This window comes from Poeciliopsis prolifica, unplaced genomic scaffold (genome assembly GCF_027474105.1).
Source record: "Poeciliopsis prolifica strain line A6 unplaced genomic scaffold, Auburn_PproV2 SCAFFOLD027, whole genome shotgun sequence".
In the NCBI taxonomy this organism is placed as follows: domain Eukaryota; kingdom Metazoa; phylum Chordata; class Actinopteri; order Cyprinodontiformes; family Poeciliidae; genus Poeciliopsis; species Poeciliopsis prolifica.
Window position 1 is genome coordinate 1,598,949 of NW_026562402.1, and position 19,370 is coordinate 1,618,318.

At 37.7% G+C, this 19,370-nt stretch overlaps 1 protein-coding gene across 2 annotated transcripts; it reads left to right on the forward strand.

The window, feature by feature from the left end:
• Positions 1-260: 260 nt before the first annotated feature.
• Positions 261-18,661, forward strand: LOC129371702 (carbohydrate sulfotransferase 11-like). 2 transcript variants are annotated; one of them, XM_055048439.1, is made up of 4 exons: positions 261-762; positions 13,874-13,950; positions 14,732-14,899; positions 15,634-18,661. In XM_055048439.1, exons 1-4 carry the CDS (start codon positions 666-668, stop codon positions 16,315-16,317), a joined length of 1,026 nt encoding a protein of 341 aa, XP_054904414.1. In that variant the 5' UTR covers positions 261-665; the 3' UTR covers positions 16,318-18,661. The 2 variants fall into 2 exon arrangements, with proteins under 2 accessions (XP_054904414.1, XP_054904415.1); XM_055048440.1 differs by having other exon boundaries at positions 745-762; positions 14,173-14,899.
• The last annotated feature ends 709 nt before the right edge of the window (positions 18,662-19,370 follow it).

The window sequence follows — 19,370 nt, forward strand, 5'->3', positions numbered from 1 at the left end:
AAAATACGCTGTGAAAGTTACCGCAAAGAAAATACCGCTGAATTCATATATATAAGTTCCTACTCTGACGTCAAGTTGTGAACATGTACCGGACTTTTATTATTCTTACGCTTAGCAAGTAAAGCGTACCAGAATGAAGATCCGCGCTGAGCCGAGTTTCTATGCACCATCAGTTCCTGAATGCAGCTCAGATGATAGAGGGGTGGGGGAGTTGGTGGGTTGGTGTGACGTCATGGCACAGTGCCCCCTCCATGTTTGGAGAAGTTTGTGTTGCTTCGACAAACTTCAGACACCATACTGTAGATGTGCGGATCACAGCAGACCTTTAACTCTTTTTCTGCCCTCTATTTTCCGTTGGTATCAACTTTACATTATATTACCTGCCGTACAAGTCATTTTTTCGCTAGAAATAATAACGTTGGTTACAAATCCCGACCAAGGCTCGCTCTCTGGGCTGAATTTTATGCTCCGTTCACGGACCTTCAATTACATCTTGGTTCCGCGGGTTATGTTTTAGAGCAGCTCTGTTTCCGGTAGTTAATACATGGAGACCGTCTGTTCCGTCGATTGCCTCGCATGTTCGCATCCTCCGTCGGTCGGTTTCGTATGAACCGTTGCGAGACAGCGACGTAGGGTTGGAGGCTCCGCTCGCGGAGCCAGACTTTATGATGGGGATGCCCAGGGGAGGACGTCTGTTCCTGGCGACGTGCCTCTGCTCGTTCTTCGTTCTTGTTCTTTACTTCCAGAGCATCACTAAACCAGGTAAGACGCCATGCATATACACACTCTTCTTAAAACTTTCAGACATTATAGAGATAAATTTCTATTAAAAATGTTCCATTTTTTTGTGACCAGGTCACAATACAGTTTTATTTTAATTACAAAGCCCGATTGTAGTTATTTTTTCACCCAGTTCAGTCCTGGCAACTGAGGCAAACAGTTCAGTGGGTCTGGTTGCATTGCAGTGTTATTGCAGGCTTACGTTCAAAAAGCGAAGAATGGAACAGCAACAACAACAAAACTAGCACTGTGCAGGAACTAAAATATAATCTGAAAAAAAGTGTTTGTATTGACAGGCCACTTTATTAGGTTTACCTGTTCAACTGCTTAATAAATCCTGTGAGCCAGTTGTATCTGAAAGCCTTGTTAATGTCAAAGGTCAACCCCCCCCCCCCCCCCCCCCCCCACACACACACACACACACACACACAAACACACACACACACCGGTTTAAAGTGATACAGAAGCAGCAGGAGTTGAATTAAGGTCTCACTTGTTACCATCAATTGTTGGAGGTCTGCCAGGATGGGAAATGATCAAATTCCCATTTGGTCAGAATTTGGCATAAATCAGTGGTTCGTTTCTTGGCTGGGTTTGTTTCCATAGATTCCAACTTAGCAACATTTGAATGCCACAGCATAGCTGATTTTATATTGTTTCTGACCATAATTGTTCTATTGTAAACACAGTGTACTTTTTTTTTTGGATGACTATGATCAAAAGAGCTCTTTGATATGATATGTTTTTTTGTTTCGCTTGTATTTTTCATCAACAACAAATAGATAGACTCTTTAGTGTGGGTGTAAAACAGATGGTTTGATTGAAAGTAAATGAAATGATGTATGAATAGGCCCACTGTGAAGACTGGAATGTTTTCAGAACCCCTCTCTGTCCCTCCTGAAGACCCCCTGCATTCCTCTCGGCTGTATCCCCTTTTCCTCTTCATGCTCTTCCGTTTCTGTCTCCGGCTGAACCTCCTTTCTGCAGAGCAAATGGCGGGTTGACGCTACAGTTTCTGCAGGATTTTAAAGGCAGGTAATTGATGTTTTGAATAGAAATGTAATTACGGTACAAATTCTGCCTTGAACATTTTTTTCATGTAATAAATTGATATTCCATGGTAGAAACACTCTAAAATACCTGTGGGATTATTTTAGATATATCTTTTCAGTTGTCATCTAGTTCAAAACTGTTTGTTTGTTTTCCCAATTTCAACATCATGTAGATGGAAACATATTCATCTTCTTTTTTGCAAAGGTCTTAAGGTTTCCTTTATTATAATGTCTAAAAGCAGAAATAAAATGTTGGTCTTTAAAATGACAACAAAGTTTCTGAAGTAGAAATTTATCAAAAAATTTAAGTTCTCTACACTGTAAAACAAAATCCACTCACCTTGACTCAGTCTAGCTTTCTTATTGCTTTGACTCCGTTAAGTTGTATCAACTTTAACTGGCAAATTCAAAACACTTAATGAAATCTATTTACATTTGCAAGTACACTAAATAAAAATAGTAATTTAAGATACATTTTTAAAATGTTTCCCCAACTTAGTTAAGTTTTTACATTACTACGTCAATTTGACAAAACCTAAAATTTTACATTTTTGTAACTAATTTCTAATTTAAGCCAACTTTGTAATGTTCTTTTTTTCCCTCATAATATTCATTCTTTGATTATAAATTATGTTTGTGAGTCTAAATGAGAGACAGTTTTATGGACATTATTTTATTCAAATCAGGAAAATAGCATGCTTTCTGTGTCTGCTGGGGCGCAACAGTTAATGACAGAGAAGCTATTGACTCAAGAGAAAAACATTTTTTATTTTAATTGTTTTAAAGCATGCATGACGAAGAAACGAGAAAGTGATCAGCAGGTTCCGTGTTGATATTCCATGGTAAAATCACACTATAATACCTGTGAAATTATTTTAGATATATTTGACAAATTGATTGGATGTAAGAAAACAAAAAACTCCACGCCTGACTGTTTCCCAAATCACTTTGGAGCTGCTGTAAAATAACTTTTATTATTGCCAGACACCAAAACACTAACCACATGCTGCTGACCCTACAAATGGCACACTTGTAGCACTCTTGTTGACTTACCTTCACACGCCCTGCCCTGACTGCCCGGCATGTTGGGACTCATCTTTTTGCTAAGAAAACCACATGTGAAGCCGGTCTGAGCCACATTAGATGGCACTAATTCACATAATGTCAACAAAGCACGGGTCTTTCTGTGATTACTACGTGGCCAAAGTGAGGCCAAAACCAACCGGTCATGTCTTGTTCGGTTCTGTGTTCCTGTGGCAATCTGTACCGCTACTTTATTTTACTGGGCTCTTCATCTCAGAGAGGCCCAGACATTTTTCCTCCAGCTTAATAGTCCATTTTATAGACTAAATATTCCATGAACTCTGTTAGTCTGCAACTTCAGAGCCAGAAATTTGAATTGTGGGATCTTGAAGTGCAGAAAGCCAGTACTTCAGGTACTATCAATGCAATTTAGTCAAGAAGCATGGAACCGTGTTAACACTTTAAAAAGAAAGGGTTCGTATTATCATTTAGTCACCATCTTTCTGATGCTTTAAAAGTTGAGTGATGCCTGGTTGGGAACAGATGGGAACTGGCATTAACCTATATCCTCTACTTTTAGTCATTCTTCCCGATCGCTATAAAAATCAGTTGCACATTTTGATTTAAAGCTACGAGGACAGAAAAACGCCAAGTCTCTCCTCGCTACCAACCGACATTTTATCTGAGGCAGATAAGAAATGGCTTTTTTGCCCAACTGTTAAGACAAACAGGAAAATGAGCAAAAGAAAAAAACGGTTCTGGCAGTTACTGGCTGAATCCTGTGGTTTGTGTTGCATCATGGCGGAATTTCTAAAACTACAACTTTGCTTCACTTTGTCAATGTTGGTTGGTCTTGCTTCTTCTGACATGTTTTCTGGTGAATGACTTCTTGTCATGCTCAAACAGTTAACGGCTATAGAACATAAGACACAGTTACCCCTTCAGTGACCTATTGGTATGGCAATTAGGGCGACCGTTTTATTACTGGACAGGAAGCGCATTGCTTATTATTGTTCTGCTTTCATTGTCTAACATCCTGCAGCAACACTCCAGTGGCTTACAGGAAAGAAATACAACGCATGTCCAGCATGATTAGGAACTACCAGTAATTCATATCACATGGATTTCTCTAGCAACGTCTACTATATAACTGAGTGTGTTCTTTTTCTGTTGATGTGTAGTTATTAAACAGCTGTAGTGTGAAACCATTGAACAGCTATGCATTAAGAAGTTAGACTCGTAATGGGCTTGAATCTCTGCCAACATTATGGTAAAGATGTTATTTTATTAAGACTACTTTTGTGGTCCGTTGCTTTTTATCTCCAGTTGCTTTTAATGCCTTTATTGTTTGGAGAAGATTACATAAGAATTAGTAATGCCAGTTTTAATTAGACTTGGCCATTTTTAAGCAATCATTGCCTCAGATGGAGAAGTAATGCAAGCAATAGCTTGGTTTGTCCTTCACTTGTGAAAACCGTTAAGCACTTTGGGGGAATGCTCTGGATTGAACTGAATTTAGTTTATGGGTGGTAGATTTGTTTTGCAGCTGAAACATATGACGCAGCACAGTTGGAATGTTGTCAGACAGTTGCAAACCGTCTTACAGTCAGTTGAAACCATGACGGTAACCAGACACGGATAATAACTTGTTGTACCGTCATTTCCACTGGGTTCCTATGTAATCTGGAAAAGTCTGGAATTGGATTTTAGTGTTTTCAAGGTGATACAGGAGCTTTACTGATATTAGTTCTGGGAAATCTGAATTGCATCTAGGGGTACAGCTAAAAATTGTTTTAATTATCGCTTATTCTGACAAATAATTTATTAATCAGATAAAAATGGCACATTCTTCAGATCGTTCAATTGGCGACTTTAATCTTTTTAGACAATATTAGAAATACATCAAAAGATGCACATTGACCATTATTAATTTGAATTAACAATTAGTTTACACTTGATCATTTATTTCAAAGGATACATTTGAGAGAAAAAAAGTACTTCTAACATCAGCATGTGAAAAGCTCAGAACAGTGTAGGACTGAGCTGGTGGTCAATTTTTGGATGATTAATTGATTAATAATTGGACTATTTTTTGGGGGTTTTTTGCAGAAGAAAAGCTAAAACTACGACACTTGAGTTCTGGGTAGAATGTCATAAATGCAAAATGTGAATTTCTTTTGTACAGTTTGGGCATTAATTACTGCGCTAATGTTATTCTCTCAGCAAATGACCTTTTATGGTCTGTATACTCCAGTTAACAATTACTCAGTTGCTAAGTTAGATGACAATTATTTCAGTAATTTAGTCATCACAATTAATCCAATTAATCGTTTTCAGCCTTTGTTGTAACGTTAGCTTCTATCATTTGAACAACTATCATGTAGCATTAGCATTTTGGAAAAGTACCTCAGGACAACAAAGCAACAATAAAATTTTGATATAATTAACTATTTCTCGATACTTTATTGACTATATTGTCCCTACCTAAACACTACAACTAAATTTAGGAGATTTTTACAGTTTCCTGCTATGTATTATAAGCCTGGTGGGCCACCAGGCTTTACTTGTGTCCCCACCAGGATAAACATTGCTTATCTATCTAAGTTTAAGTGTTTGCATTTTTTAAGACATTATAGTCGATGTTGAGATATTAATCTTTCAATCTTTCAATAACACATAATTACCAAGTGATATTTTCAAATTTCCTGTCAACTTTAAACATTTTTAACCCAAAAACACAACAGGCTACTGGATGAATGACTGGCCTGGCATCCAACCACCAGGCTTATCAATTTTTTTTGGGAAAAAGCCTGTTTTATATTCTTGTCTTTGTATCGAAATCAAAAGCAATGAAAAAATTTAACAATTGCCTTGTCTGAATAATGTATTTTAACTGTTGTAACCAATATCCTGTCTGACTTTCAGTAGAGGAAAAACAAGTGTTTGCTTTTCAGTTTAGAAAGCAATAACATCGTCTTATAGACAATGGGAAAAGCAGCCTTTTTAATAAAACCTTATAATCAAGATGGAAATCTTCTAATTCATTTTGTTTTGCTGAGCTACAAAGTTATCTGGAATCTGTTTTCTATAAACTCACAGGAGAAACGTTAAAGCTGCGGTTTTCCGTCATAAGTTCTATCGTCATCTCTAAATTTGTGTGTGTTGCACAATGTCTTCATATTGTTCATATCTTACAATAGTAGAGATAAAACATTCCGTTTTTTCCCCTGAGAGGTTCTCTTTTATGCGGTTTCCCTGACTCAGCAGTGCTGCAGCACAACATCCTTTCGGTGTATGAATGAGTCGCTGTCGACAGGATCTGAGTTCATTATAAAATAGTTGGGTGAAGTGTGGGAAGTTTTAAAAAAAATGGAAACATCAGAGGCAGGAGAAAACAAATGCTACATTCCTACACATAAATGTATTAAATAATATGCAAATGCAGTGCTGTTTTTAACTTTCATTCAACCTGTTCTTCATTGGTACCACCTTTATAAATATGGAGGAAAACTTACTTCTGTTTCTCTATCGACTTTGGAAAACCATAACAAATAGTCTGCCCGAAAAAGACGAGTTGCATCTAGACACGTTTTTAGGTGCTTGTCAGTTCCACAGTGGTTGGATCTGTTGTGGTTCTTTCATAACTGCTGGCACATCCACATCCACATCCACTGGTCTAATCTGAACCTGATTTAAAAGAACAACTAAACTGCCAGACCTGGATGACAGACTTGTAATGGCTGTTTTTGCCAGCTGCTCTTCCTGTTCTGGGCTTTGATTTTTTTTTTTTTGCCAGCATATCAAAACAAGGTCCTCTAATTCTGAAAACATGTTATTCCTTCTGGCTGTTATTTTACGATCTATTCAAGCATATGGGGCAAATCAAACTCGATCCATCCTGTATACCATTTAGCCTGCTGCTGCTTGCCCCATTTTAAATGAACAACTGTGAAAGCAAATTTCTTGTGCAGTATAAATAACATCAAAGACGGAAGCGTCACGGTATCCTCATTGATGCTTTGTAAACTTGAATCTGAACAGTTTGGTGTTTGTTCTCAAACTCATAAGGTTGTGGCTTCTTAGTCATAACATATGTTGCCCCCCTTTATGCTGAACGTTGTGATCTCCTGGACTTGAAACCACAAAATAATGATCATGGTGGATTAGAAGACATCATTAAACTGGAGGTTTACACCATTAAGTTGCTGTAAATCAAGAAAAACTTGCGATCATGACTTAAGTGAAATAAGCTTTGTGGTACCACACTAATTGCCATTATGCTAAATTTACTATTATGTCAATCGATTTTGAATTCTGTTCAACTAGAGTCCTAATCAAGGGTATTGGCAGGTCAAAACTTTACAAAAATTGTTTGTCATGCATTGCAACAAATCTGATTAGTGTGACTCATTACTAGATTGTATTGGATATTTTTGACGGTACTTTGACTCTTATTTCATTGCAGCAGAGATTACTAGATAGAATGAACATTTATGAGGAGATATTACGATAAAAAACAGAATAAAAAAATGAAATTTGAATTAGCTCGCACGGTGCCATATTGTGCCAAAACGCCTAATTTGCAAGGTTTGTCTCGACTTTTTTTTATAACTGACCACTTATCATGTCTCCAAAATGTCAATGCCTCTCTGTTTTTGCATGAGTGTAGGTACAAATGGTCAGATATTGTGATGTGGTTTCCTAGATGTTATACAAAGCTGCTGATGTCTTTCAATATTCACATCACAAAGTTAATTTTTCAGGTGGAAATAGTTGATTGATTTATTTTTTTTTTACCATTTTTCATTGTCCAATATCTTCATCTAGTGTGACTGAGTGTTGATTTTCAGACCTCTGAAGTGTTTTATCTGTATTTTGATACCAGAACAATTCAAATGAACCGTGTAGTTTCTGAAATATAACACATTATTTTACAGCTGATTTCTCAAAAAGAGGCCTGGGATTCATGGGTACGTCTTTTATTTAAATGGGGACTCAGGAGAAAATGTGGTTCTGAGGTTTTCTGATTTCTTTTTTTTTTTTTTTTACTTTTTCTTTATGACCTTTTTATGTGGAAGCAAGAAAGCAGATTTCTGTTCTGCATTTAAGACTTGCTACATGTATTCATATTGGTCTGCTTAGTCTGTTGTGTAATCATTAAATTTAAAAAAATAACTAAATATTGAAGGGAAGATGCAGTATCTGTCTGCCTTTGCATTGTGAAAGAAAAACAGGAAGTGTGGTTGTAGAGCAGGACGGTTAAATGACGCAAAGCTTTAATTGTTGGGAGCATTTAGCTTATAGCAAATGCACTGTGCACTCAACAGCTGTCAAATTTCATTTAACTTAATATGTAAAAGTCAGTTCTTAACAGAAAATCTCCCCTGAAAACAGTGAATGACTTCCAAATGTTACCACCCTGACTGCTTCTTATTAAGCTGTGTTTATGCAGCTGTATATAATGCTGCTGCTAACAGGATAGAGCCCCACAAACCACTGGCAGGCCGTCTTCCCTCAGCGAAGCCGTAATCCATCAAGGCGAAGTCTTTGAACGTTCCAGGGAAATTGGATTTGAAGCTGCTGATGTCGTTCACATCAGACGTGAACGACATCATCTCCTTTAAGATGAGGCTCTTTCAAATGACAAATGAACTGGTTTATGTAATGACTCAGGAGCAGAGTTACTTATTTGACTCATCTATAAAAAGTGTTCAGTTGATCAAATAGGAGGGAAAAAAACTCGTGCTTGAATGACTTCAAAATGCTAACAGCAGCAGCATTATATACAGCGTAGATAATGTAGTTATTGTAGTTTTATTAGAACAATAAAACTACGTAATTATTGTTCTAATTACCAACATCAGTGCAAATTTTGTTTCATTTGAAAATACTTTATACCTCATTTTCTCCATCAGACACTTCCAGTGTTTTTTTACACTGAAATTAGCTTATTGAGGCTGTCATTAGTGGACATCCTTTCCAGTGCAGTTGGTTAAAATGTCCATATTTGCTCTACTGATGACTCATTTTTTTTTGCGATCCATATCTCTATAAAAGAGGAAATGCATTATTTTCATTTTATTTGAAGAAAGGGGTAGTTAGCTTAGATTAGTAAATGCTGTATTATTTTGTCCTGATACGTACAAGGCCTAATGGAGCCCTTCTTGTCTCGTAAGGAAGCAACGCGACATCATTTGATGGTCATACTGTTGAACCACATGTACCTCTAAAAGCAGAGGGTTGGAGCGAGTGGTTAATAGGATTGAGGGCTCATCTGCAGGCAGTATTTTGTCACTTCCTTGCTGTGAAAGGAAGTGGTGGTTTTCTGGTGCATGTGACAAAACACATCAGACTGAAAGAGATGCGGTCTGTGATAATAACTATGTAGTAATCTCTCTGCTTTTTACATTGACACACTCAAAATGCAGAAAAAGTCCATAAATATGTTAGATCAAATGCAATGACATTTTTTTGTCTTTCACATACTAATTGAGTGGCATGTACACATGTATAATAAGTTGATTAACTCTTGTTTTTGTGGATTTGTTTGCAACTTCTGTTATATGTTGCTTTCTGTCATTACCAAGTCTTCCTTAAAAAAGTCTAATTTTAAAGGAGACCTGGCAATAATAGGCAGCAGCAGCAGCAGCATAATTTCAGTGATGACTACCTGGTTAAATCAAAGTTAAATAAATAAATAAAAAATCACTCTCTGTATACATACACATCGACTTTATTGTAATGAATGTTTGAGTCAAATCCTGTGTTGTGACTGAAATTTGTAGTCATCTGTATTGCTGGTATTCAGCTAACTACATGCTTTTTTAAGGTGGTAAAACAAACAGCTTGTATTTCCTCTCTGATTAAATTTTTGTGCTGTTGATCTGAGTGTTCAACCCTCATACAGTTCTAAGAGACAGAGTTGTTTAAACCCCACAAGTTTTGTACTCTGTGCTCGGTCCAGCAGAATGAAAATGTGCACTTTTATGAGTTTTTATGTGTGTGTGATTTTGGAAAGACCATCAGACGCTTATCTTGCCCCAAGCTGCTTCCTCCCTGTCTGACGGGGACATTGCCGTGCTTCTCCTGAGCATCACACTAAGACGGCACAAGAGTTAAGAAACGGGGTCCATTGAATCCAGCGAGCTTTACCCTGTGTGCGTCCTGGTTGGGGTCACACCTATCCCGGGTGTGCTTTTACCCCCGCTTCCCCGCTGTCTTATCTTGACATCGCCGCACTCCTCCAGAGCATTGCGCTAAGACCATGGGATGTTAAGCCCAAACCAGATCCAGATAATTATTTTTTTTTGCACCTGCCTTTTAATGACCTCTTTCCTTGCGCCCTTGATGTCGGATGATTACGTAATCAACAAGCATTACCACAGTTAGCCAGTAGAGATTTATATCGTAGGTCAAATTTATACACTTCAGTAGCATTCATGCAGTGTGTAACTTTCATAAACAATATATAGGTGCTTTATGCATATAAAAATACATATACATATAGGTACAGGTAATCTGCTAATAGATCAAACTCCTCCAGCTCCTCCCTCTGCAGCCGTCTGAAGAAATGCACCGCTCCTGGCCAAAAACAACCAGTTAGAGTCTGAAGGAGGGTATTGACGCTGTCAATCACCCTCATGAAAGGGTTGCTACATGTGCTAATGGCAGAAAAACAACTCATTGTTACATGTTCATCATTGTAACTAGCCATTCATGACAGACTCTGCTAACAGGAAGAAGCAGGAGGCCGTGGGCAGTGTGCACACAGACATGATTGACATCGCCATAGCTCGCCTCCTGGCTTTGATTGGTTGTTTGTAGTTAGCAGTGGGAGAAGGCAGAGGAACCTGACTTGTTTTCTTTCTCTCCACAGATTATCAGCCTCATATTATACTGTCATAACACAGTGTAAAAAACAAAACAAAAACATACTACAGCCATAAATCATTAAAATTAGTTGTTATCCAATAATTAAATTTGTGTTAAACATTTCATGGTACATTTAATTAACAATGTAATGATGCAGTTATTTAACTCTGACACTTTTGGCCCTCCATACTGTGCAGCCTTGTGATTCGTTCATATTATTTATGTAAAATATAAATAAATAAAACTGATGAGCACTTCCACCTCATTCTAATGATGAAACCCTCATGCTTCATGCTGTTTGGTTCTGGAAAGTCAGTGCAAAATGGAGAGGAGAAGCAGCAGATAGGGATCAGAAACACATCGTAACACAGCTAATCTTCAATCATCTGAAGTTTGAATTTGTGGTCTGAGCAGCTAATACAAGAACTGACAGGAAAATATTAAGTATATTTAGCTTTGTTTCTTTCTGTTTAGCTGAAATAATTTTCCCATATTCATTGTTTTGATCTTTAGCAGTTCTTGTTTTATTTGTTAGTTTGCATCTTAGTTTTACAAAGTATTTTAATGTTTTTTTATTTACATTTGAGATTGTCTTTTCTCCAGATTTTTGAAGAGCATTGCTGATTTTACTGATTTCATTTGTACTTTTGAGTGAATAAATTGCCAGTGATGTTATAAAAAATAGTTCAAGAACTTTTTACAAGTCAGTATTGATCAAAATAAGTTATTTGAGCTTTTGAGAATGCAATCTGCTGTTTTAACAGTTGAAATTACAATAAATAAATGACAATGCATCTCACATAATTTGTTCATGTTCTGTCATTATGTATTGAAGTATTTATGCAAGCAGCGTCTCTGACCTACTTTCTGGCTTCCTGAGGAAGGGTCATGAGTTTGCCTGAGGATTATTTGATGCCTGGTTGGTTGTGTATGTAACCTGGATTTGTCAGTCTGATAAAGCAACTGTGAAACTGAATGTCTCTGCAAGAATAAAGATGTCTATAAAATATTCCAAACATTCAAAAGCTTCCATTAAAAACTTCAAAGGCTCAGAATAGTTCAGCAGCAGTGTGATGACAGTCTCTTTGTGTTTTGTAAAGGTGTGTTAAACACTGCTATTAAGGATTTTGATCTTGTTCAGAGTGCAGAAGCTGAGCGCTCTACAGTAGACCTGCTGCACACTTTTCTGCGTCACCGTTAGCGCTGTTCTTCTGCTTGTCTGGATTTTTTCTTCCTCTAACTTGAGGGAAGCAGTCATGATTTACATCTTGACTTTAAGCTGCAAATCATGTACTGCAGTACGGGTTTCTATTATCACAGAAATCCCAGTTTAAAACGATAACGAAATAGAGCAGTGAAACGAGCATGCCTTTAGAATGTAGTAAAGTCAGCAGGGAGCACATGTGAGCCTTTGCTGGATTTTATACTTGTGTAATATACACAGTGTTTTTATTGCTTATATTTTTTCAGCATTCGTATGTGGAGTTTTCATCATAAAAAATAGTTCCCTTCATGCTGCTTTGCCCTGAAGTTACCCTCACTCCCTACCTCTCTTTGCCTTTTCCTCACTCTGTTTTTGTTCAATATCATTAGCATTATAACAAATCCCTTTTCTTTCTTGAAGTGCATTTTGATCTTTAATGCTGTTTACACACCTTTTAGTATGTTGGATTCAGTTTGATTGGACCAAAACTTCAACATTTGTTGCATTTTCAGCTGAATTGTAACACATGATCGATACTCTCTGAAAACCTGCTCCCCACTCACCTGTGGTGGTGCTCCACCAAGAATCACCAAATCAATGGAAACGACACAGAGCGCAACTTCCTCCTTCACAAAATGTAAATAAAAATGGAATGGCATGAGACTTTAGTGGTTCCAGGATTTTACTTTAGTTACTGGTAAACGATGACGACTCATTTATTTCAGTGTGTCACCGAGTATGTGTCTGCGGTCATAAAAATATCCATGCATGTCCGGTGTTTTGGAGGATTTGCAGACCTCTGAGAAGTGAAGTACACGTGAGTCTGTTGGAGGCAGAATTAAACTGCATCTGCAAATATTACACAGCAAATTTTTGCTAAGTAACCAAAGAGTTAGTTAATGTCAGAAACCTTTCTCAGCGAGGCAGTGACAGGTTGAGCAGCTAACCTCATAGCTGGTCTTCTCATAAAAGAAGATCAGATCATAATGTGTACTCATAAAAGGTTAGCTGGTCAACCAGCTAACTGGGTCAACCTTATAGGTAACCTCAAGAGTGCCATGCATTCCCCAGAATGCCTTGTGATTCTGGAACAGAGTTCAATGAATTGATCAAAATTCTCAGACATATTTTCTTTTGATATCAATATCTGTCTATCAATATATATATATATATATATATATATATATATATATATATATATATATATATATATATATATATATATATATATATATATATATATATATATATGTATATGCTTAATTAACCCCCCATGGACTGGTGTAGCTAATTAGCGTCTTTCCAGTGTAATAAATAATCCTGAGTTAGGTTGTGCAAAAAATAAATAAATAAAAAAATTACGGCTCATTAATGTCTTCTACATGTTATATATTACAAAAGACAGTGTGTGACCAAATTTCAAAAGATGAAGTTAAAAATTGATTGTTTGACATGAATTGAAATGTTCTCTCTTCTTGACCTTTAGTTTTCTGAACTTCCTGTTTTCTGCAGTCGCTTTAAGAGCAGCTCTGTTAAACAGTTGGGTAAAAAGGTTGTGCAAATGACTGTTAAACAGAAGAAGTCAGAGAGCTGTTTTTTGAAGGAAAAGTTTGTTGGGAACAGTCTGTTCCTATGGATTGTTTAAAGGAAGCAGTAAGGATTTCCCCTGTGAATAAATCAGAGCAGTGGAGTGGTGGAAAGTTGGCTTCGAATGAACTGGAAAAATATGACAGTGTAAAATGATTTAGTATTCTTTAGAAGCACTTAGAGTAATGTGTTCATCTTAATAGATACCCTGTCAATAAACCACTCTATTAAAATTTTCAGAAAAAAATGACAGGGGTGTTGAAATCATGCTGATGGATGCATTAAAATAAAGATTTTGTTTTATTCGAAAGCTTTTCTTATTTAAGATGTTCATGAATCACTTTTTGTTCCATAGAATCGGCTTTAAAGGCTGACAGCAGACCTGGGAAAAGTAGAAGAAGTCCTTTGCAGACCCTATACAAAGGAGACCAGGTGACAACAAATATACACCTCATAATGCAGCAACCACAAACAATTACAGCTGGATCTCCAGTACATAGTCAGAAAGTTGCCTCAGTTTAGGATAATTCTTGAACTTGACTCATGTAATATTTCTTAAAATGACCAACCAGGAGTACGTTGCATAACTAATGCATGACTCTATGCATTACAACTCAGTAACAATAATAATAATAATCTTTATTGTCATTACAGAAACGGTGTAACGAAAAAGCAAACGAAAAAGCTAAGTGATATTTATAACAGAAAGTATTTGATTCTCTCACATGCTTTAGCAATGTATTAGTGTTTTAACAATTATACATCCTTCATGTAGAGCAAAAATGTCCAGCACATGCAGACAACCGGCTCTTGGTTCTCCTAAATGCCAGAACAAAACAAAAAGTATTTTGTGGCTGAAATTCCAGCTGGAACTGCTGCTGCTTCGAAACACAATTGTTCTTAGCATTTTGTTTGCAGTTGAAGTGATTCTTAGATATATTTGCAAAGAATTTTGCAATATCTTTTCCTCATGAAGCTTCCAAAATCTGCATATGGAAGAAAAGAAATAGCAAGCATATTGGACAAAATTAAATCTTGAAAAACAAAAAATTGAATTAGTAACGGGAAATACTGTTCTGTCTTTCACAAATAAAAATGGTAACGGCAGAAAAGTGTTAAACGATGAGGCCTTGATGTCCGTGGCATTGCTTCTGTTTAAAAGATGTTTATGTGTTTGGTCCTCCTCTCACTCGACCTGCTTCGTCCTCATCAGAAGCAGCTGAAGCTGTCGGCAGCTCAGAAGTCCCTCCAAGGCCGCAAGGAGTTGTTGGAGCAGGCATGTCTGAACCACACGAAGAAGCGCCGGGTGCTTTCGCCAGAGGATCTCAAACACCTCATTGTGGACGACAAACATGGTCTAATTTACTGCTACGTACCCAAGGTTGGTTTCTGTGTCATAAATCCCACGTTTGTGGGGCTGGAGAGAGAGTTGATAAGCAAGGACCAAAGAAGCAGGAAGGCAGTATTGCTTTCTGCTTCTTTTTTCTTTTGTTGTCATAATTCATAAGTAATAATACGATGAAGCATGTTCTGCTATTAGCTCTACAGTAACTTTCTTTATCTTCAGTTTCTGTTCATTAGATGCTGAATGGAACAGTTTTTAGAAATATAAGTGAATATTGAGTAGAAGAAGCACAGTGAGTCTTCATCTTGAAGAGAAAGTGAGGATGAGTGAAACCAAGCAACACACCAATATAATCTCTTCACAAATTTAATCTTCTATGTCTGATTGGACATTTTATTTGATAAACAACATCACATTTGTTGTGGTTTGTTTACCTGGAATGCCCTGTGACAGAGTCTGTTTCCTGCCTTTGGAGCGGTCTCTGGTCCTCTTGCTGCTGATATGCATTCAAACCGCATCAGAGTTCACTTTAGCCAAACCCAGAGCTAGGTTTTTAGACAAAAGAGAGTTTCCTGTTTTGTTCCTCATCAGAGTTCGATTACAAATTCACTCCTTCCCACACACACTGAAGTTTCTCGTCAAACAAACTAGAGTTTGATTAAAGTAGACTAAACAGGGCTGATGTTAATGGACCCTTAGAAGTATCTAGAACTAAAGTGGATTGGTTGGGTCTCACTGCCCTCTGTTTGTCTCTGTTTGATGACTTCCAGGTAGCCTGCACCAACTGGAAGCGTGTGCTGATGGTCCTCTCCAGCAATGGCCGTTACTCTGACCCCCTCGCCATCCCTGCTAACGAGGCCCATGTGGCGGGTAACCTCCGCACGCTCTCTGACTTCTCCGTGACGGAGATAAACCAGCGCCTCCGCAGCTACCTCAAGTTCATCTTTGTGCGAGAGCCCTTTGAGCGCCTCGTTTCAGCCTACCGCAACAAGTTCACACGTAGCTACAACACCGCCTTCCACAAGCGCTACGGAACCAAGATCATCCGCCGGCACCGGGCCAACCCTCAACCGGAAGCCCTGGAGAAAGGAAACGACGTCTCCTTCCGAGAGTTCATCCAGTATCTGGTGGACCCCCGGACACAGCGGGAGGAGCCTTTCAACGAGCACTGGGAGCGGGTGCACTCCCTCTGCCACCCCTGTCTGATCCACTACGATGTGGTGGGGAAGTACGAAACTCTGGAGCCCGACGCTCACGCTGTGCTAAGGCAAGCGGGGGTGGAGGGCAAAGTTCAGTTCCCGACTTCTAGCAAGAGCACCAGGACCGATGGCAACATGGCAGCGCACTTCTTTAAGCACATCAGCCCTTTTTATCAGAAGAAACTGTTCAATCTCTACCGCATGGACTTCTTACTCTTTAACTACACCACACCGGAGTATCTGAAAACTCGATGACAAACAGAGATGAGAGGATCCAACGTTCCATTCACACTTTAGAGTGATGAGTAGTTTGCACGTTCTGGTTTCTGTTGAAACGACTGATTCCTACAGAGCCCCGAAAGGGACATAGAAAAAATAAAGAAACATTCTTGTGTGCGCAAGATACTTTATCTTTATTTCGTCTATGTCCCTTTAGGGGCTCCGTAGATTCCTACCTGTTAGAGGAAACAAACTTCAATTTCTCAGACAGACAGTTTCCAGACTGATGTAGGTGAATCACGAATTCCTACAAAGAGGTCGTTTTATTTGACTCCAATTGCAGCATCGGCAGTCGAAGGGATGAGCCGGTGAAAACACCTCACCAGCGTTCATGCTGTGCCCACTACAGTGATAATCCTCTTGTAGCTTTCCTGTTATAGGAGAATTAATGAGCCATAAATGAAAGCCGGTGTTTTCCAGAGGAGCCGGTTCTCCTCTTTAGCTGGCGATTGTGCTGACTGTGAAGTTTTCCTCGGATTGTTTCCGAGCCGTTACAGAAAGCCTTAATTTATGTACGTATGTCAGCGCAGAGTATTTATTGTCGTGTGAAGCGAGGTGTGAAAATAATTTAAATGAAAGGACAAGAGGTTTTTTTTTTTTTCTTTTTTACTAAATGTTAGAGATCAGATTAAGAAAATGTTTTGGGCATCTGGTACTCTTCTTCAGTTCAGTGAAACTCTCTTCTCAGCATCTTTCCTTGCCCGTATTTAGCTCTGGGACTCTGGGGCTGAACAAACAAGCGCATAGCTGTGGTCACGGCAGGGTCCGGCCCAGCGCTCCCCCGGTCAGAGCCGCCCTTGTTAGAGGCAGCATCGGCAGTCGAAGGGTTAAATGCACCTTCAGCCCTCTGCACTGCAGCGCCTTGTTTCAGCAAAAACGCCTTGGAATTTCTGGAGGAATAATTTGGAACTTACTATAGGAAAACGGCTCTTAATGGGCTTTACTGTCTTCTGCACCCAAAAGAGGAAACTTTGACACACTTTGTGGCTTTTTCTGGGTCTGTAGTTTGGATTTTACTGCACATTAAAAAAGAAAAGAGTCCAAGTGTTTAACAAGTACAGTCATCTGTCATTGAGTTGCATTGTGGGTAGTGTAGGCCCAAAGAATCTGGAGATTTATGTTCTTTCTTACTTTAGCTGCTGAACCTGAACTTTAACTTTAAGAAAAGTGTTATTTTTGTATAATTTGTTTAGAAAAACAATTAAAGATCTGAAAGGTCGACTGTGTAGGATGATGCGTTGTCTGTCCACCAGTGCAGGAAGTTAAAAATACTTCAGTTTTTCTGAGATCAGTGTTGTTTTATTGCTGCTTTTAGAACCAGTTCCTGACAGAGAACCATCTTGATGCATCACCCCTTAAATCTAAATTTGTTTTTTTTTTCTTATGTTTCTGCAATAACATAAGTAGTTCTATTTAAGAAATATTTGCAAATTTATTCCAAAATCTAAATGTAAAAGAATTTTTTTTTTCCTTTGAATCACATAAATAGCTTGATTTTTGTTATTTGCCAGATCGATCGCGGTCTGACTTCAGTAAGGCTGGCAGCAATGTAGTAGAAGAAATACTGACACCTGCAGGTGAGAGTTAGCATCACTTAAGCTCAATGTTTATGACCATTTTTATAAAAAAAAAAAAAGAAAAATGCAAGAAACTTGCAATTATGCATTTGTAATAGCAGTATTAATTAACAATCAATACAATTAGTAAGTACTGCACCAAAGAAATAAATGTTCCCATGGAACAAAAACATAATAGAGATTTTAAAGAATATATATTTTAACGGGAAACTTTTTTTTTTTTTTGTAATTCACTCTTAACAGAGAAAACTCTGCCTCTTCATTTGAAAATATGAACATTAGATAAAAGAGCCTGAAATTAAAAAGTCCATGAAATACATAAAGTAGCTTTATAAAATAAAACATCACAAAAAAAAAAAAACTTTGATGAATAAGTAAATCTCAAAGTTCATAAATCTTGAAATAAATACACACAAAATAAAATAAGCTACCTATTTAAAAAAAACGAATGATGATATTTAGCTGATAGAATATCTATTAATTATCTAATAACAGTATTTATTTAATTTTGAATGAAACAAATCTCCACAAATTAAATAATTTGTATTAAAAACGTCAGTGACTATAGCATGGTAGCGATCCAATCAACACTCAGCCTACATCCCATAATGTTAACCACGTAGACACTGACAGTACTTAAGTTAAACCCAGCAAATAAAAAGTGTCACTCAGATTCAGACTCATCTGAACGTTTAAATGTCTTCTGGTTGTTTTTATATTCTATTAAAATGTTCTGTGATGCATATCGTGAGGTTTGGTTATCACTAGACTTCAGAAAGTCTGAAATTTACACAACTTGAAGGAGGCAGACCTGTAAGTGTTAGAGGAACTATCTGTGTGTGTGTGGGTGTGTGTGTGTGTGCGTGTGTGTTTTAACTTGGGAACACTGAGGGATTCCCCAGAGGGAGGAAGTGGAGAGATGGATGTCTGGGTTTCGCTCCTGAACCGTTTCAGTATTACATGGTGGTGCTCAGTTAATGTAACTGAGCAAATCCAGGAGGATAACACATTTTAACACAAGAAAAGATGCTTTTAACACGGTTCTTCACATTTGTCACCTTCAGGTTTATTTCCATTGCATTTAACTTTGTTTAAAGAAAACAACAACAACAAAACATAGTAGATATTTGGCCCAGAAAAATCTCCAGCTAGTAATTTTACTGTTACTGAGACTTTGTGGAGGTAGAGTGCCGAGCATTTGAATATGACTGAAATAATCTGCTCATGGTGGATACTTTGTTAACTTTGACTGTAATTGATTTTGAACCAGTAACATCTGCAAAGAAAGAGTAAATCATCCAGTTAAAATAATATTTCAACATTGTATCTGTGGTCTATGCTTCTTTGGAACGTTCCTCTCAGGGTTTTATTTAATATTTATTGTTCCTCTCATTTTGTAGTGATCGTAATTCAATTTCACAGCACTAAGACTGACAATACCTAAAGTTTACA